Source organism: Scleropages formosus, chromosome 12 (genome assembly GCF_900964775.1).
Source record: "Scleropages formosus chromosome 12, fSclFor1.1, whole genome shotgun sequence".
Classification (NCBI taxonomy): domain Eukaryota; kingdom Metazoa; phylum Chordata; class Actinopteri; order Osteoglossiformes; family Osteoglossidae; genus Scleropages; species Scleropages formosus.
Window position 1 is genome coordinate 4764371 of NC_041817.1, and position 25642 is coordinate 4790012.

Genomic DNA, 25642 nt, shown 5'->3' on the forward strand with positions numbered 1-25642 from the left:
TCCGTGTCAGTGGCTAATACTAATTGTTGACTAAAAATAAACTAGCATAAAAATTATACAGACTAAATATATAACAGGCAGAACAGAACCGAATTAATAGCAGACTCGGGTTCATGTATTGCGTTTATATTTAATGAAAGCGTAAATATTTTAAAGCTAATGCAAAGAAATAAAAAAGAGCACACATGCTTCGCAAAGAGAGGTTAAGCGTAAACTGCGTTGCAAGGAAACACTGTCGTTCGGCGAAAGCCCAAATTCAGACAGCCGCGCCGATCAGACGCAGCGAGCGCCACACGACACTCAGCTCCCTGTGTTGTCTGGGAGGGGCCAAACCGCGATTGTCCAATAAAAACGCTAGGCAAAAATAAACTTTTCCCTCCATTGGTCAGTGCGACAGTCCGTCAGCAACGGAATCGAGCCTCCAGCTGTAAAACGAGACGGGACCGTCTGTGCAGAGCCCCGCCATCAATACCGCGTGAAGAGTGGTGATAACAGATTAACACACACGCATACATATCTTTTTTCTTTACAATGCCCGTGGATTTAAGTCAGTGGAACGGATCCCTTGCTCTCAGCGAGGTGGAGGAGAAGCCTGCGCACCCCCTCGTCGTGAAATATGGCACCCTCGAAATAGACGAGCTGGGCAAAGTTCTTGCACCAACGCAGGTTGGAATTTATTTGCTGCCTGAAGTGCAGACATAAACATCGTGATATAACTATCTTGATATAAACTTACGTAATGCTAAATTAAAGACGGAATTTGCAATGTGACGGCACTGCTGCGGGGGACGATGCATTATTCTGGGAAACTGAATGAATCGGAGGGGGGGTGCGTGCGGTGGCGCAGTGGGTTGGATCGGATCCTGCTCTCTGGTGGGTCTGGGGTTCGAGTCCTGCTTGGGGTGCCCTGCGGCGGACTGGCGTCCCGTCCTGGGTGTGTCCCCTCCCCCTCTGGCCTTACACCCTGTGTTGCCGGGTAGGCTCCGTATGGACCTGTATGGGACAAGCGGCTCAGAATGTGTGTATGTGAATGAATCGGTTGCATTCTTAATCGCAGCCCAATTGAATTACTGTATACTATTTATTGTGCAAATGCGACACGTTTGGTTGTTGTTCGTCATTTTGCCGCTCTTCCAGCACTTCCCATAGCATGCCGACGCAACGCGGGCCGCCGCCGGTCTCGTGTTGGTGAGTGCGCGCCCGCCACGTGTGATGTGCGCGTGCTTCACATGTCCGCCTGTCTGCGTTTGACGTGCAGGTGCAGAAGCGGCCCACGAGCCTCGAGTGGGAAGGCTGCGACCCGGGCAAGCTGTACACACTGGTCTTGACGGATCCCGATGCTCCCAGCAGGAAAGACCCCAAGTTCCGGTAAGTGTGCTCCTCCTCAAATAATGGTCTAGCAGAAAATAATGAATCCTCAGGCGAGAGTGAAATTATGTTGAATGATTCTCCTGACTGGTTAAAAATTGACCACGTCATTATATTTAACCCATATGCTCTGATTGGGGCTCAGTGTCATGGTTTCGAAACCCACCCCTGCAGTATCCGTGATCCAGATATTTACCCTAAATTGATGCAGTATGGCTATTTAGCTGTGTAAATGGGCACTTTATTGTTGCCTTGGGAGAGGATTAAGCTAAATAAAGGTTAACAGTGATAACATTTGTCATGAATGTGAAATGGTCAGTGGATATTTTTGCTTTTTTTTACCCAGTGAGTGGCATCACTTTCTGGTGGTAAACATGAAGGGGAATGACGTTGCGAGTGGATGTGTCATGTCCGACTACATCGGCTCAGGCCCTCCAAAAGGCACTGGTAAGATGCTAAGGCGTCTTGGAGAAATGCCCCAGTGATATATGTAGAACCACATATCTAGGACAGCAGCACAATTCCTTAATTTCACAAGATGTAATTGTAAGTGCAGTAAATGATAGGAGGTGCAGTAAATTCCTCAGCATTATTTAACAAGGCTTGATGGCCGTATAATAAATACAGATTGCTTGCAGAAGTAGCTATTGATCAAGGTATGTAACCTGAATTGATGCAGTAAGAATACTGTGATGTGCAAAATGTGTAAAAAACTTGTTAATCGTATAACACTGTGGATCCTGTTGAATGAAGATGTTGCATAAGTTAAGGTTAATAATAAAAGGGATAGATGATCTTCCAATGTAGTTGTGAGGCTAAATCTATAGGTGCAGTTTCAGTAGGTGATTCTTTCCTGTCTCATGTAGGTCTTCACCGCTATGTGTGGCTGGTTTACGAACAGCCAGGCCAGATATCATGCACTGAACCTGTTCTCACCAACTGCTCCGGAGACAAGAGAGGGAAGTTCAAGATCTCGGCTTTTCGGAAAAAGTACAATCTGGGTGTCCCAGCAGCAGGGACCTGCTACCAGGCCGAGTGGGATGATTATGTTCCTAAACTGTATGAACAGCTCTCAGGAAAATAAAAAAAAAAAAAAAAAAAAAAAAGCATTGGAAAAACAAAAAAGAAGCAGTAATTCAAAACAAGAAAAAGAAATAAGCTAACCTTTGGAGAACTGTCATTTTGATTTGTGTGGCACTTATTTGTTTTCATTTACCTTTGGCCATGACATTCACAGTAAAGCCTCTAATACTTACAGCTTTTCCTTAAATGGTGTTTTTTTTTTCTTTTCAATTTACTACAATAAATTGATTGAATCCAAACCTGTTCTGTTTGAATTTTTTAACCATTAGATTCTTTTGCTGTTAGGGTAAACATACAGCTGTCATGGAAACTACGTTAATGCAAGATTATTTTTACGTAGTCCCTTGTAAATGTATCGCTTCTGTATTTAAATACAAAGTTTGTGCTGTATGAGAGTGGTTATGGAATTGGAACAAAATATTAAACAATTTTTCATGATAGCAAAAATTACATGTGTCCAAGTGAATTGTAAAATCCATCCATCCATTCATCTTCCTCCGCTATCCGGGGCCGGGTCGCGGGGGCAGCAGTCCGAGTAGAGTCCTCCAGACTTCCCTCTCCCCGCACACCTCCTCCAGTTCCTCTGGGGGAACCCCAAGGCGTTCCAAGGCCAGCTGGGAGACATAGTCTCTCCAACGTGTCCTGGGTCTGCCCCGAGGCCTCCTCCCAGTGGGACAAGCCCGGAACACCTCCCCAGGGAGGCGTCCAGGAGGCATCCGGAACAGATGCCCGAGCCACCTCAACTGGCTCCTCTCGATGCAGAGGAGCAGCGGCTCTCCTCTCAGCTCCTCCTGGGTGACTGAGCTCCTCACCCTGTCCATAAGGGTGCGCCCAGCCACTCTGCGGAGGAAACTCATTTCTGCCGCTTGTATTCGCGATCTCATTCTTTCGGTCATGATCCAGAGTTCATGACCATAGGTGAGGGTAGGAACGTAGATCGATCGGTAAATTGAGAGCTTCGCCTTACGACTCAGCTCCTTCTTCACCACAACAGACCGGTACAATGACCGCATTACTGCGGACGCCGCACCGATCTGTCTGTCAACCTGCCGCTCCATTTTTCCCTCACTCGTGAACAAGACCCCGAGATACTTAAACTCCTCCACTTGAGGGAGCAACTCCCCCCTAACCCGGAGGGGGCAATCCACCTTTTTCCGACTGAGAACCATGGCCTCGGATTTGGAGGTGCTGATTCTCATCCCCGCCGCTTCGCACTCGGCTGCAAACCTCCCCAGTGCACGCTGCAAGTCTTGACTTGATGAAGCCAACAGGACCACATCGTCCGCAAAAAGCAGAGACGAGATCCTGCGGCCACCAAAACAGACACCCTCCGTTCCCTGACTGCGCCTAGAAATTCTGTCCATGAAGATAATGAACAGAATCGGTGACAAAGGGCAGCCCTGGCGGAGTCCAACATGCACCGGGAACAGGTCTGACTTACTGCCGGCAATGCGAACCAAGCTCCTGCTCCGGTCATACAGGGAACGAACAGCCCGTAGCAGTGAGCCCCGAACCCCATAATCCCGAAGTACCTCCCACAGGATGCCACGAGGGACACGGTCGAATGCCTTCTCCAGGTCCACAAAACACATATGGACTGGTTGGGCAAACTCCCATGAACCCTCCAACACCCTAGTGAGGGTATAGAGCTGGTCCAGTGTTCCACGGCCAGGGCAAAAACCACATTGATCCTCCTGAATCCGAGGTTCGACTATCGGTCGAATTCTCCTTTCCAGTACCCTGGCATAGACTTTCCCAGGGAGGCTAAGGAGTGTGATCCCCCTGTAGTTGGAACACAATCTCCGGTCCCCCTTCTTAAAAAGAGGGACCACCACCCCGGTCTGCCACTCCAGAGGCACCGTTCCCGAACTCCACGCAATGCTGCAGAGGCGTGTCAGCCAAGACAGCCCCACAACATCCAGAGACTTGAGAAACTCGGGGCAGATCTCATCCACCCCCAGAGTCTTGCCACCGAGGAGTTTTTTGACTACCTCAGCAACTTCAGCCACGGTAATGGACGAGTCCCCCTCTAAGTCCCCGGCCTCAGCTTCCTCTACGGAAGGCGTGTCGGAGGGATTGAGGAGATCCTCAAAGTACTCCTTCCACCGCCCGAGGACATCCTCAGCTGAGGTCAGCAGCGCACCACTTCCACTGTAAACAGTGTTTGTGGAACACCGCTTCCCCCTCCTGAGTCGCCGGACGGTTTGAATCTCTTTGAGGCCGACCGAAAGTCTTCCTCCATGGCCTCACCGAACTCCTCTCAAGCCCGAGTTTTTGCCGCGGCGACTGCCAGAGCCGTGCTCCATCTGGCCCGTCGGTACCTGTCAGCTGCTTCAGGAGTCCCATGAGCCAGCCAGGCCCGATAGAACTCCTTCTTCAGCTTGACAGCATCCCTTACCTCTGGTGTCCACCACCGTGTTCGGGGATTGCCGCCGCGACAGGCGCCGGAGACCTTATGGCCGCAGCTCCGAACCGCCGCCCCGACAATGGAGGCGTGGAACATAGTCCATTCAGACTCAATGTCCCCCACCTCCCTCGGGACCTGGCTGAAGCTCTGTCGGAGGTGGGAGTTGAAGACCTCTCTGACAGGGGCCTCCGCCAAACGTTCCCAACAGACCCTCACTATGCGTTTGGGCCTGCCAGGTCTGTCCAGCTTTTTCCCCCGCCATCGAATCCAACTCACCACCAGGTGGTGATCAGTTGACAGCTCAGCCCCTCTCTTCACCCGAGTGTCCAAGACATATGGCCGAAGGTCAGAAGAAACGACTATAAAGTCGATCATCGACCTCCGACCTAGGGTGTCCTGGTGCCAAGTGCACTGATGGACACCCTTATGCATGAACATGGTGTTCGTTATGGATAAACCATGGCTAGCACAGAAATCCAATAACAACTCACCGCTCGGGTTCAGATCAGGGAGGCCGTTCCTCCCAATCACGCCGCTCCAGGTGTCACTGTCGCTACCCACGTGGGCGTTCAAGTCCCCCAGTAGAACGACAGAGTCCCCATTGGGAGCGCTTTCAAGCACGCCCTCCAGGGACTCCAAGAAGGCCGGGTACTCTACACTGCCACTAGGCGCATAAGCACAAACGACAGTGAGAGACCGTTCCCTGACCCGAAGGCGCAGGGAGATGACCCTCTCATTCACCGGGGTAGACTCCAACACATGGCGGCTAAACTGGGGGGCTATTAATAAGCCCACACCCGCCCGCCGCCTCTCACCCTGGACAACGTCAGAATAGTGGAGAGTCCACCCTTGGTAGAGAAGAGTGGTTCCAGAACCCAAGCTGTGGGTAGAAGTGAGCCTGACTATATCTAGACGGTATCTCTCAACTTCCTGCACCAGCTCAGGCTCCTTCCCCGCCAGTGAGGTGACATTCCAAGTCCCAAAAACCAGAGTTGGCGCCCGAGGTTTGGGTCGGCCGGGCACTCGGCCCCGACCACCGCCCAAATGACAATGCACCGGCCCCTTACGGTCTCTCCGGCAGGTGGTGAGCCCACCGAAGAGTGGCTCCACGTCATGGCTTCAGGCTGAGCCCGGCCAGGCCCCGTGGGCATAGACCTGGCCACCAGGAGCTCGCATGCGACCCCCCCCAGGCCTGGCTCCAGGGTGGGGCCCCGGTGACCCCATATCGGGTGGGGTAAACGATAGCCTTGGTTTTATTTTCTTCATAAGGGGTTTTTGAATTGTAAAATGTGTATAATAAATGCAAGCTTTATGAAATTAGTTTTTTTCCCCCATTTAGCTCATGATTTTCTCCAGAGCAACTTATAATTCTTTACCCATTTATACAGCGGGGTAAGTTTAGGGTAAGTACCTTGCTCAAGGGTGCTATAGCTGCAGGTGGGATTTGACCCTGTGACCTTTAGGGCTAAAAGCAGTCACTCTGAACAATTCCAGCTCCAGTTTGGTTTTTGAGGGACATATTACCAGGCTTCTCTTAAACAAATCTGGTGAAAGTTTTGCAAGGACAGACTCATCTGTGTTCATTTCTACATACAGTTAATCTGATTTTATAGTTCTTGAAAGTATTACAAAAACACTTATTTTCCAGTGAATGGTTTCTGAGTGTGTCTGTTATACAGGAGCTCTGTGCTGCTAATATGGACTGAAAAAGTGCTGTGTGTAGCAGGACTATTTTCCCTGTAAGGACGGAAAATGTCATCACCGTGGAACATCTCACATGGTTCAATAATCGAAAAGCATGTGGACTTACACAACTTTCAATGTTTTGCTGAATCTTAGGTTTTGTTTGGTCAACTTTTTAAGATACTTGGGATGAATAAATGGAAATGTAAAAAGCCTGTGTTACACTGTAAAAATCAGCACTTTGTGCAAGAAATGCACTAATCACAACATTTCTAGCAAAGAGGGCACTGATGCTGCTTGTAGGTGGACAGCGTGGGATGAAGAAGTGCTTCAGTTTATCCCTTCATTATTTGACAACTGTCCTTGCACTATTTTACAAATGTATAGATTAGTCACTATTAATTGCATACATTTTGGTACAATGTGGTACATCATGGTAGCACAGTGAAACAAATGAATCTTCTTATTACTGTGGGAAATGTACAGTACTGTAAAAGATATGTACCTTTAACTACCACCAAATTATTTTTGTAAAATGAGTGTCATACCTTTTAAGGGATTCATACTTTGCTATATTTAATATTAAGGGCTTGCTGTTACTTTAAGCAGGTATCACACTGTTAGTGTGGCACATTCAGCAGTACTGTGTTTTCCTGCAAAATACCTTTCGTTAACATAAAATATGATTTTTTTTAAAGCTGATTTTTTGCTCCAAAGTGACTTACAATGTTAAGGTTACGATTTATACAGCTTGGTAACTTCACTGGAGCAATTTTAGGGTAAGTACCTTGCTCAAGGATACTACAGCTGGAGGTGGGAACTGAACCTGCGATTTTCACAGGGCGACCTTCGTGGGCTACCAGCTGCCCACATTAAAATCATACGTTTACTTCAATAGTTAATATTACTTATAACACAACAGGGCAGCTACCCTTCATTAACTATATGCTACCTGTTTTTGTTCAGTTCACTTCAGCTTATTAAAGATATAAGAAATTAATGAAAACAATGCAAATAAATCTACTCACGACATGTACCAAATTGGGGATGTGGGTTCGACCCCAGCTCAGCCTATGCAAAGTTTGCATGTTATCCGTATGTTTGGGTTTCCTTCCACAGGCCAAGAACACGTGTTTCAGGTTAACCAATGACTCTAATTTGTTTATACAGTGTGTGTATCATTGCCCTGCAGCACACGTGTGTGAAAGACTGCAAGAGACCTTGGATAAAGGTGTCAGCTAAATCCTATTTAAATCATTGCACATCATTTTGGAGAAAAGCGTCTGCTAAGTGAATAAATGTCAGCGCCTTGCACTCATTTGCTGTTGGGAGTTGCACAAAATTCAAACTCAGTTTTCGGAAATGTCAGCCGAAGTAGGGAAATTAAATGAAACTCCTTGCAAAGTCAAATTCTCGTAACTTGAATTGGTGCATCTTGGGCTGTGACTTTGTGTGTATGAGGGTGCTGCTCAGTAGGGGCCATCTGTGTTACTACTAAGTTCCACATGTAGAATGGCAGTCACTAGCAATATATACATATGACAGAGCAGAGGGGAGGGGACATCCCTGTTTACCAGATACAAACTGTGTGTCAAGTTGCTCTGCCTCCCACCCTAGTTATACTATACCTACATCTAGTTACCATGACTCCAGATGTCCTGTTTCAGAGCAAGCACGTAATGAACATACTGAGTTTAAAGTGTCACGTGACTTCAGTTTTATTTTTGCAGTAATTGCCACAATGCTTTCAAAATAAATTCAACATACTGTTGACTACATGACCCTTGTCATTGGCTGTGACATGTAGTTCAAGAGCATTTTATCAGTCATCTTGGCAAAGATTTGTCTGCTGCATCTGATCAAATCCTGTGTTCAGGTTGTATAAGTAAGTTTCAAGTTGCACAACTGCCATCAAAATCATTGCTTTCAAATAATAACCTAACTATAGTCAGACATATAGACTGATGGTCAAAATAACCTCCTCACAAAAGGAGGAAAGTCTAAAATTGTGAAAGCTAAAGGCCTCTGAAAATCTTTTTTTAAAAGGTGAGTTAAGTAACCATTTTTGTGAGGGCACAGCATGCACATTCAAACAAATCAAGCATTGTTTGCTTTTAAAAAAAAGATTCCACTGAGTGTTGCCACCCTGATAATCCCCACGGGGGGAATCAATTCAATGGTAAAGGGGCAATATGGTGAAACTTGGGTGTAGGTCTAGTGCTGTTAATTAAGCATTAAGAAGAAAGCTGTGATGAGCACTTTTATTTACAAATATAATTAAAAGCTCTGACAGATTCATGCTTCTCAACCTGAAAAAAAAATTAAAGTGCATGCAATAAAAGCATTTTACTGATTTTGTTGTAAGAAAATACACAGCTTGAAAGTGGTTAAAGCAATAATAATGATCTCTATGGAAATTCAAAGAGCCAACTGACCGATCCAAACTTCAAATACTGAACAATGAAAAAAAATCATTGTTTAAAAAATTCATCTGAGGAACAGTTAAAATACATAGGAAAATAATTAAAAGCTCTCAATAAATCCTTCTATACACAAAATACACGACCATCCCAAGCCCTGTGTGCATAGGTTTTGGGATTTACATATGGTATTCACATTGTCTTTGTAGAAAATGGTTCAGATTGCCGGGTTATAATCACCCACAGGCCGCGTTTGATAAGTCACATTTTACTCTAAGTAAACGTAAACTACCTATATATAATATATATATATATATTATATATATACATACACACACACATTGTGAGCTCATATGTAAATGTATCAAATTGATCTATCTAAAATTTCCTGATGAACAAATACCAAAGACAGGAAAGCAGCGTTAAAGATAAGGCTGCGAGAGGATGTAAAAAGTTTGTTCTTTTCACACAGCCTGACAAAAGTCATCTTTAATGCATGGTTGTTCAGCAATGTACACCCAGTTTTTTGTTTTTTCTTTGTTTTCAGTTTCATCAAAGAAGGTCATCATTGCACAAAAAACATCATCAACACTGACATTTGTTTCAAAAGACACGACCAGGAGAGTCATCCAGCATATTGTCTTGTAACTGAACAAGTGGGGCCCCTGATGGTTAAGGTCAGCACAGGCACTAGTCCGAAAGTGACGTCAGTAGCATGGAGCCTGTCATTGAGGAGAAGTGAGACGAGGACTTGTGGTGAGACTTTTCATCTGTAGTCCTCCTTGGTATAGTCTAGCGTGCCTAGGTTTACAAAGCCCAAGCGAACGCTCTCCATGTCGAAAGAGTCAATCTCCCTTTCTTGCCGTTCTAAGAGGTGCTTGATCCTTTCGGTGCGTTCCTTCTGAAGTGAAGCCAGCTCTTCTTCGATCTGGAGGAACGCCAGAAGTATTAGCCTGACCACACACATTCATGCACGCACGCGTGCACCCCAAAGGCTTGGAGGCATGCAAAGGGGTGTCTTGCTGCTTTTGCGCTGAGAAAAGACACTTATCCCGGATTGCTTCAGTCAAATATCAAACTGTACAGATAAGTGAAAGTGACAGGCAACACGTAACCTCAAGGACTTGTAACCAGCAGGTTGCAGGTTCAAGCCCCACTCTGCATTACTGTTGCTATCCCCTCAAGCAAGTCACTTGCCCTGAGTTGCTCCAGTAATTCTCAGGTGTATAAATGCATCAAATAATACAAGTCACTTTGGATAAAAGAACCAGGTAAGTAACGAGTTAAACGAGTTATCTTGTGTTTTATGCACCTACTTGAACGATGAACCTAGGTGTAGCAAGTGGTAGGTAACAAACTAGGTTTGCCTGAGTCACATGTCTGCAGCTATGTCTCTTTCTCTTAATGTAATGCATAAATTGTACTTTTGCTGAGACGTATGTTGCTTTGTCTGCTAAATGAATAAATGTAAACTGTTGCTTTCAATTTGTTGAACAAATGCATTAAAACTAAGAATATTTCTGACTGATAAAAGAAAAGAAGAAGGATTACATCATATTTTTTGTCTCTGTACACAGAGAGTTAAAAATGATGTCATCTTTTTTATTCTGACGAAAAGTGCATGCAAGCAGTGCTGATACCAAACAGCAGAGGGCGGTAGACACTCATCTACCGTTGGCTCGGCTAGAATCAGTCTGGACAATCAATGGTTGGTTGCGTTGGGTTCAACGGTTTTTCTATCCTCCATCAGATATTAAACAATGGACCTACACAGAAATATAATCCTCTTAATAAAAATACCCCGAAAGTGCACTATAGCTCGAGCCCACCCTAAACAGACAGGTAACTCACCTTCTGCTCCAGGTGCGCACGGCGCAGTGACACCTTCTGTTCCAGCTTCTGTTGCTCGCGCTCGTGCTGTGCTTCCGTCTGCATCTTGATCTTGCTCTGGTAGGCGTTCAGCAGCTCCATCTCCTGCTGGAGCTGATGCCTAAGGGCTTGGCACTCGGCCTCCTGGGCCTCATCCAGCCGCAGCTGGGGGGAGGGGACAGGAGGGGATTAGAGGGGGCCAGATAATCGCCAAGCAGTCGCCATGCCTCTCATCTCTGACAGGGGAATAGGGGAGGTATGTCAAACACACTTCTGGATATTAATAAGTTCTGCACTAAAGATATGGCAGTGCTAAGCCTTCTCCTCACTGTTTCCACACAGATTATTATGACTCTCAATCAGTCTGTCTAACACAAAAGCTAATTACATGAGCAGTGATTTGTTAAAGAGGAAGATGCAAACACAAACACACACATTTTCTGAACCGCATGTCCCATACGGGGTCGCGGGGAGCCGGAGCCTACCCGGCAACACAGGGCGTAAGGCTGGAGGGGGAGGGGACACACCCAGGACGGGACGCCAGTCCGCCGCAAGGCACCCCAAGTGGGACTCGAACCCTAGACCCACCAGAGAGCAGGACCTGGTCCAACCCACTGCGCCACCGCGCCCCCTGCTCAAACACAAACACTGTTCACGTAAAAAAAGGAAGACCTTCCATTGGGATGAGTGTTTTGTCGACCACTGCGGGGACTAACTACTCACTGCCTGGGATGCCATCATCTCATTGATGCTCTGCTCATACTGCTCTGCCAGGATGGCCAGCTTGCGCGTCTGCTCCTCCTTCAGTGCCTTCAAGATGGCCTTATGCTCACACTTGGGGGTGACCTCCAGCTGGTGGTTCCTCAGAGCCTTATACTGCTTGGTCTGCACCTTACATGTGTCCTGGAACTGCTTCTTTATCTGCAGCTCCATGGCCTTGCCAAGGGAAGAGGAACAACGTTACTTCCACTACCAGAGAGGACTACACACACTGGAGGGATATTCATCTTTAACATTTAAAGGACAATAATCTAAAAGCACCTCAGCCTTCAATTTGAAATGTTCTAAATTTCTTTTCTGGTACAGCACAGAATCTAAGAGTTAACCCTACAGTAACTACAGCCAGATCTCAATTGATTTCATGCCAAAAAGATATTTTTAACTTGTGTGTTAAATTCTGCACGTCAGGTAAAAGTGAAACACCTTAAATATAACATAAGCAGTCCCTGGATTATGAACGAGTTCCGCGTCCTCAGTCTGTCTTTAAGTCGAATTTTGACGTAATTTGGAACAGCTGGGTATGACAGGTATCTAGTGTCAGTTTGTCAAATGTTTACCTTAGTATACAGTATATTGTGTACCTTTCCATGCATTAAAAAAAAACATTAAAGAAACACTTCCGGATACACTAAAACATCTTTACTATAACAATACAGTAGTAATAATAATAATACAATGTAATGATAAATGTAACTACAGTATTTATAATACAGACATATAGAAAGAGATAAATGTTACTACTGTCATGATGAACAAAGGACACAGAGGAGGCTGGACCCAAGTGCAGGATCATTTATTCAGAATCAAAGGACTAGACGTGTTCTCGTGGTTGGGGATGGGCGAATGGTCGGCCGATTGGCAAACTGAAAAGGCGAGGGTCCGAAATTGTGGTCAAAGGACAAGGCGGGCAGTCGTTGTCAAAGAGATATGGAACGGGACTGTGGAACGATTAGGGACAGGACTTGGAAGAGCAAAGCGAGGTAGGTTTCAGAATGCAGAGGGGATGGCTGTGTTGAGTGAGATTCCGCAACTGGGACTGAGTGTGCAAAACATGAAAGAAACTGTAATGTTCTCTTTTCCAACGTTCGTTGGTGTTTCACCTTTTTCCAATCGCTTTATTATTTCTACTTTAATTTCAATCATGATCGCTTTCCTTTTCTTGGATGCATCACCATCACTTGCATCACATTTACACTTTGGTGCTATGGTTAGGAGGGTAAAAGCAAAAAAAAAAAAAAAAGCCAAATACAGTAACACACGAGGACACAAAGGGAAAAGAAGGTAGTGTTTTTCCTACCTCGGCTCATATGCCCCACCCACGAGTCAATGAAGCCCTGTAGACACGTAGTGTGTTGATGCGCGTAGCAAAGTAGCGCCCATTTGTTATTACGAACCATTTTATTAACTGAAATTTTTAATATAATAGGCTTAACATGAAGTTTTCATTTGATTCTTACTTAAGGGTGACAAAAAATTCACTTCCAGTCAGTAAGGGGGTGTTTCGTAACTATGGCTTGTATGTAAGTTGGACGTTTGTAACCCGGGGACTGCCTGTATATGACTCATGGGTTCTTACATGCTCCTAATACCTAAAAGCTTTATAATATTTTGGAAGGTATCTCCAAACTAGCATCTCCAGTTAAGAAAAGGTCAGCTGCATGCATTGTCCATTTGAATGGCAGTATAACTTCTGAGGCTGAAAAGTTAATTTAGGATTCAACCATTCAGGACTGTTGAATCTATGTGAGAGTGCAGGGCAGAGGTCTGATCAGCGGCTACCTTGAGGTTTTTCGGTTGCTGCCGCAGCTCCATAACATGCTTCCTATGCAGTTCGCGCTCCCGCCGGCTGTTGTACTCAATCTGGTTATCCAGCTCTGTCTGGTGCTGCAGCCGGATCAGGTCCATGCGCAGCTTTTGTAGCGTCTTCAGCTGCCGGTGCTCTAGCTCCTGCGTTGACTCGTCATGCCGGATGAGCATGGCATGCTCCATCTCCTTCTGTGTCTTCTTCTTATTCAGCTCCTGGAAGCCCACAAGTCAAGCTTGTTCAGGTTCAAGCAATTTCAAGCAACTTCAGTACTCTTGCCTGACTGGAGGAGAACTTCTACAGAACAGACTCAAACGTCAGGGTGCAGGTGCAACAGCCACCTGGGAGACTGTGCTTAACCTGCCTTTGCTTGGCACTGAAATCTCATGGCAAAGTGTTCTAGGATGATGGCACTCTCTCTGTGTCTACGCACGACAATCATGTGAAGGAGGGTACGCAAATGCAAAACACTAGTGCTGGAAACCTAGCATGTGAGAGAAGACACAAAGACAAATATGATTTCTTTTTAGCAGTATTTAGTTAACTGGAAGTGCATTTTAAGAAAAGAAACGAAAAAAAAAAAAAATCAGTTGGTGGCTTTGCCCACATGAAATTTTAAACCAATACCACCGTCATCTCATTCCTGATTTACTTAAGATTTTTAGATTATTGCACATTGTTGCACTGCTTACTTTCTAATCTACTTTGTTAAAAAAAAAACCTCAGCATCTGAGTGAAAACAAAGTGTCCTCCAAAAAGTATCCAAACACCAAAAGCCACCCTATATACTGTAACACATATTATCCATTTTCATATATGACTGGATTATCGAAAATGTGAAGCAAGAAAAAAAATCTGCTGATTCTGAACTAGGAGTGTAGTCGAAATGTGCGCAGAGAAGAACAATTTCAAATCAAGGAATAACAGTTAGCAAACGCTATTTATACAGAAAATGCCGGAGGCCATTTTCCAGCATCCACACGTAAATCTGTGTCAGTGACTTAAGACAATGAACAGAACCTGAATCCCCACAGGCTATGCCACTGGTGGGTGGGTGGGTGCGTGCGTGCGTGCGTGTGTGCGCATGCTGTCATCTGCTCCATTTTGCATGAGGAGAGGTTTCAAAGTCTAGTGTGAAGACAGGTGAGGCGACTATTCTGCTGTATTTGGAAGCCAATACCGGACAGCGATGCTAAACATGAGGTGTCTTGCCTCACGCAGCTGCTCCTGTTCGAACTCGTGCCTCTTGATCATGGTCTTGCGCTTGAAGGCACGACAGTTTCGCTCATAGAAGACCCTCTGCTGGCTCAGTAGCTGTGCCTCCTCCTCGGCCTGCGAGTGCTGCATGTTTTCCTTATGCTTGGACAGACGCTCCTGCTTCTCCTTCTTGGGTGTGCTGTGGTCCTCATTCATCTCCTGCCGTGGGATCAGTGTGTCAGGTGAAGATGGGAAAAGCCTCTGGCCAAACTCTTGTCCTGTTCACTGTTGATTCATTACTATATGTAATGCACTTTTTTTATAACCCAGTTTAAAACTAAAAACAAAGCTGTCTGATTAAAACAGTAGTGTACTTCAGCAGAGGCCACCCTCATTAAAAAGTGTTGCACTAAGTTTATGTGGGACTACAACAGACGCATTTTAATTAATAACAGGAAATGACTGAAAATACGCTGAGAAAACACAGTTACCCGTGGCAGCCAAAGCTAACAGACTGATCGGAACTATTTTGAGACATGTCTTTGTTTTTTCCCCCCCAAAGTTTACCAAGAAGGCAATGAAACATGTTAACAAAACATGAAACAATTACATTCACATTCCTACACTTTTTACCAATGTTTTCACACTGCTGAGCACATTTCGCTGTCTTGTCAGAACTATCTGGTTCCAAACTGCAGGCATACTGCACCAACCTCCTTAATCTTCTCCTTGCAGAGCTTGTACTGTTTCTTCTGATTATCCAGGAAAGTGGCGAGCTCCTTCTTCTGCTGGGCCATGATCTGCTGCTGGAACTTCTTCTCATCAGCTGCCACAGTCTTCATCTGTGAGAAAGGCAAGCGGAACACCCCAGAACACAGTCAACTGCACATTCACTTGTACAGGAAAGCAAGAAACGCTAGATAACATTTTTTTCTGCTCCATATAATTTGGGGAAAAAAAAAAAAAAACATTTTAAAGGAAATTAAAATAATTTATAGTATTTGACAGAAAACAATGTCTATACAAAAAAAGTTATGAATTGTAATTGCAAATAACATCATGTTCCGTTAAATACTCAAAATTAACTGACATACACGGTACGGGGAGAAATGTTCACAAGAACTTGACTTCAAGCTGCTCCCCTTACGTAATGATGACCACTGTGTCACTGACATCCTCTTTCCAGTTTTTATTAATTCAAGGTTTTTCCTTTTTTTGTTTAATTCCAGTAATCCCAGTTTTTCAAATACTTCTGACAATATTAGTTCTAACAAAAAAATTTCAATTTTTGGCATTTAATATGATAAACTTTATAATGTCCTTTCAGTCTAACAAATGATGGACCACAAATTACTCATTCAAAGGACCAAAGCAACAGTAAAGCCTCATGTTTTTCATTAGCTCTTCCTTCCAAACCCTTGGTGAAATATGTGACTGAGGTAGGTTACACTGAAGCAACGCAGATTTTGTGGGGTATTTAAATTAAGGACTGATGTTGGACTTGATCCTCGAAAGATGTTCTTTAACAAAATACCGTTCTCACCATAAGTTTAGGCAACATGCTCTTTCTCCTTTCTTCCTTGTCATTTGAGGATGACAACAGCATCACATCCAAATGCATTTTCCGGGGCCAAGAACTTCATCACCATTACCTGTTTTTATACTCATGACTCCCATGAACACTATTATCTCTGTAATCACAGTAACACTTGTATACTTTATGGATATCTATATATCTGGGCCTGGACTATTAGACAACTCACCAAGTCTTGGAGCTACTCATATAAATCAGTTAGAAGCTGAAAAGTAATAAAAACATGGCCACATCTACCTTTCCATTAGATGTACCACCCCACCTATAGCTACACCCCTCACCTCCTTCTCAGTGTAAATGGCATGTTTCTTGGCCAGCTTTTCCAGCTCGATGTAGGCATTGTTGGCCTGCGTCTCCACCTCCTTTTGCAAACGGAGCCGATGCTCATCCATCTCAGCCTTCAGCTTATTCTCCAGCGCGATCAGCTGTTTCTGGTGCTGCCGCCGCATGCGCTTGTACCCCGACATCTGCTCCCGCAGCTCGTTCTCTTGCTCATGCTCATGGATCTGTCGCGTAACCTGTTGGAGAGGGAGGGCAATGTGTCAAAGCTATGCCCCTGTCAGGGCTGGGGCAATTAAGACTCTCAGTTGCAGTCCCGTTGCTAAATGCAGAAAACACACATTCAGTCAAACCTTTACTTCCATAACTTACCAAGTTTTAACAACCTAGAAGTCTTCCAGAAAGGTAACCCTGGTCTGGAACCACTTTATTAATTCCACATTAGTGCGTCTCAACATACAACTGCATCTAAAACTACAGCAATGCATCCCCTAACCTGGAAAAGGGAGATTTCTCGATCAGCAGAGTCCTTGAGTTTTGTGTATCTTCTGATAGCTGTTCAAAGGCTGAGCATGACCGTGATAAGACTATCGCGCGGGGGACCATCCAAAAGCTTGTATTACAGCCTGTGTTTTGAGAACTCAGAAAGGCTGCTGCAGCACACAGACAGCTTGAGTGAAACTCTGAGGCCATGAAAAACTAAACTTCTCTGGGCTAAGTGCCACATGACATTCTCATGGGGTTGGGGGGGGGGGTTCCATAAGCTCTTGGAATCAATAACCCCACTGTAACACTGTACCAATTCCAGTCGTTCTCTTTCAGCCAAGTGCTAGAAGGGCCCAAATCATACCTTGTGATTCGATTCATGCAAAACAGGGACAGGAATAATCTTTGCGAACACGTCCAGGTCAAAGGCCATCACAAGTTGTTCTAGTGAGTTACATTGCAAATGTAACACTAGAGAGAAGAAAATAACTATTTGTATTTATGGAGTATTTTGCAGATGTTTTTCCCAAAAGTGAAGTACAGCTCAGAGGAAGCAAGAGTGCATTAACAAGAGTTCTTAAACACAAGCATACGATTACCGAAACATGACTTGCTTGACACTGCAGTTGTCATAGTGCACGTATTCCAGTAGCTACCTACAAAAGTCACATACGAAAAGGAAAATAGATAGATACAGGAAAAGATGGTGAAGGACTTAGCTGGGTGTCTGGAGGACAGAATGAAAAATGGGTTCAAAACATACATTTTGAGACCTCAGCTGAATGCTGGAAGGGATTCAGCAGTTCTGAGGGACACAGGAAGTTCATTCCACCACAACTGGGGCCACGACTGAAAATCAACAAACTTCAGATTCTAAGACCCTTGTAATGAGGATGAGTAGATGGGCATAGATGAGAGAGCGTAGGGTTCTCGCTGGGGAGTCAGGGCAGAACTAACTTTCAATTAATAGAGTTTTTAAACAATGATTCTGTTTTGACATTCCACTGTGTGTGTTTGAGAATGACTTCAAACTTTTGACATTAGCATGTGGGGTCTGAGTGCTTCAAATTCTAAAAAAAAAGCTTCATAAGTAATAAATCTAATCACTAACATTTTCAAAATGGTGTCCACACCATTAAACAAACTTCAGTTAGCATTCTGGACAAAATATATTGCATTTAATCTCAGTTTAACACTGAGGAATGTGACAGGACATGCCATGACAAAAAGTGATTTCAAACATTAAACAAACACTGCACAAAAACTGTATTTGAGAAAAAAAAGAAAAAAAAAAAAAGGAGTTGCTTTGACAAAATGTATCCAGGAGACTGAAGTAGGAGACATGAGGAGGTCCTGAATGCAATACGGTGTCAGTAGGTGGTCTCATCCAGGCTCCAGGGTATATTCTCCCATCCTGTCTCCAAACATGGAGGCTGTAATCCTCTCTGCTGTTCCCTAGGTAGATTTAAGGCACGAGCGACCCCTCCTTTCCCCTGTAATCCTTGCAGACGAAACCCTGACAGGCAAGACCCCCTGGGTCTAAGCCGTACGCCCTAAGGGGGTGTCACGAGACCGAGGCCCTACTGGTGGTGGCCCCCCTCTGCCGTGTGTTTAGACAGGGCCATGCCCTGGGAAAACTGCTGAGCTGTCACGATGGAGGGAGTAGCGGGGGAGCCTGTCACATTTTCGTCTCCTGAGTGCCAGCACATCACCACCAACGCACTGGAACATCTGAAATGTTGCCACACAACACCAGGGCCTCTTCCTTCCTTCCTTCAAGAAACAAACTGTAGGCAAAGCCTGTAAAAGCAGTGCCACAAACGTGGGTTCAGCAAGGTCTCCTTTACAGACTTTCCCTCCTTTAGCTGGGTAGCACACATGCAGCACATAAAACATCTGACTTAAGCTTGGATGTGCTCATCAGGCCACAGGGCTATGATTAAAGCAGCTCACTATGCAGTGACATCTAAATAAAGGCAGAGCCACTTTCTGATGTCACGTCCTCATTCTGGGACCACTGCCCCGATTCAGCAGTCAAGTTAGGGCCACACCGTGTGCACACAGGCCACTTACTGATGAATCTGTCACTGCTAGCCCCTCCCTGCTGCAGGCACGCATCCCTCAACGTCTCACACCGTGTGCTTCGTTTCCGGGTATGAAATTGAGAAAATCGCTTTCAGGACCCCCCCTTTCTCTTAGTTCAAACCTGGCCCACAGGGAGGAGGGACCACCTGGGACTATTAGTATTCAGCTAGTGGAGGTGACATCATCAGCTAAAAGCCCCCCGCTCGAATGCGCTGCGCTGTTGCATGAAGCCAACAAAAGTCGTCTTAGAGAACAGGAACTGACATGACATCACACAGCCCTTTTTTCCACCACTGTGTGCTCTTCATCACTCACATGTAGTTGATGAGAACGCAGCGCATTGGAGAGCTCTCTGTGCAGCATTGAAATATTATCTAATACAGTAAAATGACCTTATTAAATGTTCAAGTTTTGTTAATCTGGCAAAGAACCACAGACACGGGCACATCCGAGTCTAAAGCACTGCCACTGCTTCGAAGCAACAGTGTGGTCTGTAAAGTAAACAAAAGAGCACCGTAAACAACCACGTAAGAACGCAGTGGAGAATTCTCCAGTCGGCAGGAACCCAGTTCTTCATCTGATATCACCCTAGCCTATTACTCAAATGGGCAGGAACAAAGAGGCACGAATTACAGTGGCTTTTTAACGTGTTCTGGTCACCATGACAACAGGCTCAGAGGGGAGATGGGAGGTTGGGGGAGGGGGACACACAAGCCCCTTCCTCTGTGCTGCACAGAGGAAAGGAGGAAGGCATGATGAGCAATGGAGAGATTGGCTGGCCTGACTCACCAGAGATGCGGACTTGATAGTGGCAAAGCGCTCGCGGCTCCGGTAGTTGTGCGCCTGGCTCTTGTCGGAGGTGGTGGACCGCAGATCAGGCCTGGGGTCCCGGTGTGGGGTCTCATCCCTTATGCTTGTGTGCTCCTGCAGGAGAGTGGAGGAAGCAGAGGGAGAGGGACCTCAGCCTCACTGGCCTCTCTGCTCTAATGTGGATGGGCAACACGGTGCCATGGCGGCCTGCTCATGTGGGACACAACACACTTATTGTTTAATAACTATTTAGGCATATTAGATCTTCAAAGGTAGAAAGATGCATAAAGCATCTCCATTTCCCCCCCATCAGGTGCAAACACAAGACATTTAGGGGACATCTGGTAGTGTAGTGGTTGGAGCTGCTCCCTTTGGACCCAAAGATTACAAGTTTGAATCCTACCTCCAGCGGTAGTACCCTTGAGCAAGGTCTATCCGAACCACCCACCCCATACGAGACACGGGGAACCGAAGCCTAAGCCGGCACACAGGGCGTAAGGCCGGAGGGGGAGGGGACGCACCCAGGACGGGACGCCAGTCCGTCGCAAGGCACCCCAAGTGGGATTTGAACCCCAAACCCACCGAAGAGCAGGATCAGGACCAGGACCAACCCACTGCGCCACGGCACCCCCTACCCTTGAGCAAGGTACTTACCCTAAATTGGACCAGTAAAATCACCCAACTGAGTAAATGGGTAAATAACTAAGCATTTTAACATTAAGTCGCTTTTAAGAAAAGTGTCTGCTAAATTAATAAATGTAACTGTAATTTATTTTCCATGGAAAACCAAATCATGTTAACCTTTAAAAGACATTAAGCCGATTTAGGAATAAGCTATAACAAATGTTTTTAAACTCCATATCTGTGTCCAATAACTTGCTTTTAAAATACTTGCTTAGTCATTGAGAAGGAAACTAACATTTCTGTTAATTTGTTCAAAGGCTAATTTTTTTACTTGTTTAATAAATGTTAAATGATTCCTTTTGTGAAAAGAAAGCTTAGCCAGTCCAAAACTAGTCCTAAATTACTGTACACTACGTAGTTGACAACCAGTACTACTTTGACATGTAAATAATAATATACTATAAATATTAAATATTATATAATAATAATACACTATAAATAACAGCCAAGTCACTATTATATTAAACATGACTATTATATTGGTAATTGGTATCCAGTAGTTAACAGCAGTCTTCATATCCATGCTCAAATAGGATCAAGGATCTGGTATCTGACGAGTCCATGTTTTGCAGTGTGGCACAGTGAAAGTTTTTTGACCATCTCTCTGTGACCCCAGAGTGAGATGGTTCTGGAAAGAGGGTTTTTTCTTTCTTTTTTTTTTTTTTTAATTAAAAAAAGAAAAGAAAAAAAAAAAAAAAAAAAAAGTACAGCTTCCTACAGCTACCACTTCCTGCGTGACAAGTCGTGTGCCACATGACGCTCTACAGACACCAATTCATGACAGACCTTCATTAACCACAACCTGGTGCTCAGGCACCAGCTCTTGCAGACAACTGACACTGGCACAGTCTGCTTCCAGGGTACATCTGAGGATGTTGTGGGCCTTTTAGAAGATGGTAGAACAAGCAGACTCATTGTGCATGGTACCCGACAACAGGAAAACTTGTATGTTTAACATCAGAGCCTTTGAAAACATTTGCTTAATGTAAAGCACGAAAAAAATAGAATTTATAGTTTCTTAGCTTAAAAAGTGCAACACAAACTTTCCTCATATCAGTTCCAGCAAAGCTGACGGAAATATGCAAAGCATGACCTGAAAACCAGCCACTTCCTCATTTAAAAGCCACAGCGCCAAAATGGGAGACACCCCCGTGTCCCTGCACAATCTACCGAGTTGTGTGATATTCCCAGAAGTACGAGCAGACCTGTGGACTGTCTGGCCTGACAGCCACAACTGACCTTTTTGGAGCCGGCTGGGGGCTCCTGGATGCTGTCATAGGCGTGCATCATAGTCAGGTCAGAACTGCTCTCATCTAATGCCTCCTGCATGCTGTTGATGCTGCTGCTCTGGCTCCCGGTGCTGACTGATGTGCTGGGGATGGAGTGGTTGCTGCCCAGGCTGTTCATCTTGCAGCTGGCCTGCTCGTTGTCCTGGTGGGGACACACAAGCACAAGTGTCCTGGGGTGGTCGGCAAGTGTGCTGCATTCATGTCCCGTAGGCCTGTTGGGCGTATGGATGAGCACGCCCAAATCCCACTTCTGACACCACGGTGCCACAGCATTACCCACAAGTCTGCTTGCATATCCTAGTGGGGCCCTCACGGTCTGCTGAGAGGCTAATTAATCTGCTAATTACACCTGCTAAGTACATAGTCTAAAAAAAGGATAGGAAGTGTGAGTGCTGGCTGCTGGGAAGTCACGACTGGGGATTTAATGTTATCAAACTTTTGACCAGGTTCTGACCTGGACTGCAAACCTCAAGGGTCCAAACAGGTGACGTTGCATGAGAATGTAAAGTTCATTGTTACAGCTTCCACCTGTGATCATTTAATTGCACCATTTGGATATTTTTGCATTTCTTAAAAAAGCAACAAAGTATATCTAGAAAGGTCTGTCGTTTATACATTTAACACTTTAAAGGAATCACACTGGTAAAAAAAAAAAAAAAAAAAAAAAAAAAAAAAAAGTACAGATTATGAAGAATGAGATTTGAGTAACTGTAAAGAAAGAGTAGATGAATCTGTCTGGGACCCTGTGCAGAGGCCCTCACCTCCTCTTCCTCCTGAGACTCCCCCATGGGCCCATTGTGCTTCTCCTGGTACAGAATTTTCTTCATCTTGCGGTACTGCAGGTTGTCCAGCTCCCGCACTGCATCCTTGGTCCTCTGGATGAGGTCAATGAGGACCCGTGTAGGACGCTCCCGTCGAACAAACTCATGCTTGGACGGGCAGAAAATAAAAAAAAATAATAAAAGACCAGTCAGCTTCCCTAGGGCTTCAGAAGACATTCAAGACAGATACAGCATGAACAGAGAGTGATGAGCAGTTAACCTTAACTAAATGACAAAAATCACACACCAGCTGTCATGGGGGGTTGGAAAATACAACACAAATCTACATATGATAGGGAACATCAGAAAAATTGAGAAAAACCAGTTTAACTCCCAGTCTGTATTGGTAGTAGCAGAGCCCCATGACAGTATCAGATTGATGCAACAGTCCCTTCCTCACACACATTTCACACTGTGCTTCATGGATTGCATGCAAAAGCTCCACTAGATGGCGCTTGTGATGTATACAGTCTCAAAGGCATTTTGGAAACATTTGGAAAAGGTATGTGAGCTATGACAATCATTCATTAAATACTAGCAAAAGCAACAAGAAATTAAGATACGGCTTTGGACTTTGAATACGGCTTTGAATATGGCTTTTTGGACTATTGAGTCAATATTCTGAAAATATGCTAAATAACACTAAATTTCCCTGATGTCTCTCTCCATTGCTCTGATAAATAACTGCGAGTGCTGCACCTGGAAAGCTTGGAGAAAACCTCTCCAAGTGGAAAATCTCAGAACCAATTGCCAGCTGCCATCCCCCTTTGCAAACAGGCCTCTTGGTCCTACCTGAACAACTCTAAACCCACAAACTATCACACCATCGCCCCTGAAGGGTTTCGAGGCCATATGCCACCCTCACAAGACACAGAACAAGAACTTCTTGTGGCGGTGAAAGGGCCAACATGTAGTGCTGCAGTCCCCCCCAGACAATGGAGCAGGTTGCTGCCAGAGATGGTCTTTTGAGCGGTAGGACCTGACGGCCCCTTTGGTCCCCTTGCTGCAAGCATGTCAGGTGTGAAAGCCTACAGCATTGCTCAACAGAATGTGAGCACAAAAGTGTTAAGCTACGATTAGGATTACCTGTGGGCCACACAAACAAAAAGATCAGAGCCTAATTAGAGGCACTCAACAGACACAATAGATGCTGATGCTGAACACAGGGCTCACAGGACTGTGATCATAAACTGGTGCCAACGAGCACGCTCATAGCATGTCGCTCACTCTAGCGAGAGGTAATGGGTGGTTAAGGTAAGACAGGTAAGGTGTGCTTCATGGGTACTATCGGAGACACGTAGACACACAATGTCCTGCATGGCTTTGGCCTTTGCTGAATGTGATTTAAAAACACAAAAACGTGCTTTCACATACTAGCCCAAACCTATTCCTGCATAACGACATCCTACACACTGTTCTGACAGTGCACACACAAACACACACTCTCATTCACTCACTTAGTCATTGACACCCCTGCCCAATCACCTCCCACACATCCCACTGAAGGAGCACGCAGCACACTCTTACTCACACACACTGACACACACTCACTCGCAGCAGCTCGGCTGAGGAGGGCCGGTCCTGAGGGACCTTCAGTAGGCAGTAGTCCACGAAGCTTCGGAAAGCGTCCGACCTGCAAGTGGCAAGACCAAATTTCCATGAAAAGTGTAAGAACACACATATGCAGCCTTACTAGTAAAGCTAGTTAATGCGAAAGAACTACAAAACAAAAGGTATCATATCCGAAAATAAGAGACGTAAATAAACACTACACATATAAAAATAGTGCTAATTCGACAAGCTGTGCTAACCTCTTAAGTCCAAAACTGAATTCAGAAAAAGCAATATTTAGATTGAGTACGTTTTTCTTTCATAACCAAGACTCCCTGCATCCATTTATCATGTGCACATTGATACAAATGGCTGTGTAGTAACTCCTAAAACTTTCCTACAAGTTTATTTTTTATACAGCTTATGTATTCAGTTGTGTGTTTTGGTTCTCCACAATACGTATTTAAATTGTTTTAAATAAGCTGTCACCATTTCAGAAAACAAAGATATGGAGGTTTTTGAGGTGTGTAGTTGAAATGATTTTGGGGAGGTTTAAAACCTCGACAACACAGAACTCATCATTTTAGTCTTAATATAGTAATGCAATAACTAGTGTTTCTTAATTTAAAAATAATAGGTGATGGCTCCTCTGATAATTACACGAGGCTCTCTTCGATTCAGCGTTCTGGAGGCACTGTGGGTCGTGGTGTGACAGGATGACTTACCAATCGGCGGACTGCAGCGTGGGAGAATCATTCTGGGCAATGTGATATAAGGCACTCATAGCGTTCATGTTGAACAGAGGGGGTTTGCGCTCCGCTTGGGGGGAGAAAAGAGATTTGCACCGCAGTCAGAGGTGCCAGCTGCTAACTTTGCCATATATTACTGTCATCATAGCCTTATCCCATTACCCAAATGCCTCCTTTATCCAGTCTGACCACCAGGAACTACCTCGACCCACAATCCACACCTTCTGAAGTCAAAGGCACGTGATGATGCCGATATTGCTCCTGGTTCACTTAAATTAACGTCTTACTGCTAACAATCCTAAATGTGACTGTGTCGTTTTAGGGGATGTGACTTGAAGTCAGGTCCGTTCAACTGCTTCAACACTAACTGACAGGAGTGTCACCCTTGATCAAACTTGCCTGCTCTAGACTTTGGACTAACAGATACACCCCAAGTCAAACAAAATAAAAAGATTCACCCCAATTTGGAAATATGGACAGACATTTACTTTTGGTTTGCAAACCAAATAAACACAGAGTTCATTTGAATGTATTTTTGCAGTAAATAAATCAATTGTTCACTGAAATATGTGCAATAAAGCTAGCAGAATTTTTATAAATGAATGTACTGTATGCATTAGATTTAGAAACCAGGTCTAAAATGGGTATTGCACACAAATGGTCCCAAACCTTTGTGACACTCA

General features: G+C 44.8%; 2 protein-coding genes across 4 annotated transcripts in view; one reads left to right on the forward strand and one right to left on the reverse strand.

The window, feature by feature from the left end:
• The first annotated feature begins 402 nt into the window (after positions 1–402).
• pebp1 (phosphatidylethanolamine binding protein 1) lies at positions 403–2486 on the forward strand. Its single transcript, XM_018740507.2, has 4 exons — positions 403–666; positions 1259–1368; positions 1715–1815; positions 2235–2486. The coding sequence occupies exons 1-4, from the start codon at positions 532–534 to the stop codon at positions 2450–2452; spliced, it is 564 nt and encodes a 187-aa protein (XP_018596023.1). The 5' UTR covers positions 403–531; the 3' UTR covers positions 2453–2486.
• A 5764-nt stretch (positions 2487–8250) lies between these two features.
• taok3a (TAO kinase 3a) overlaps positions 8251–25642 on the reverse strand; it is a 40063-nt gene continuing 22671 nt past the window's right edge. For 2 of the 3 annotated variants that reach the window (XM_018740535.2, XM_018740534.2), the window contains exons 9-20: positions 24936–25029; positions 24211–24292; positions 22600–22767; positions 21789–21980; positions 19845–19979; positions 16487–16723; positions 15325–15453; positions 14627–14830; positions 13390–13629; positions 11554–11766; positions 10813–10995; positions 8251–9889 (exon numbers count right to left, since the gene is read on the reverse strand). In XM_018740535.2, the coding sequence (XP_018596051.1) occupies positions 9728–9889; positions 10813–10995; positions 11554–11766; positions 13390–13629; positions 14627–14830; positions 15325–15453; positions 16487–16723; positions 19845–19979; positions 21789–21980; positions 22600–22767; positions 24211–24292; positions 24936–25029 (2039 nt within the window). In that variant the 3' untranslated portion in view covers positions 8251–9727. Of the gene's footprint in view, positions 9890–10812; positions 10996–11553; positions 11767–13389; positions 13630–14626; positions 14831–15324; positions 15454–16486; positions 16724–16980; positions 16994–19844; positions 19980–21788; positions 21981–22599; positions 22768–24210; positions 24293–24935; positions 25030–25642 lie in introns of those variants that run through there. The other variant, XM_029256579.1, reaches the window with a different exon arrangement.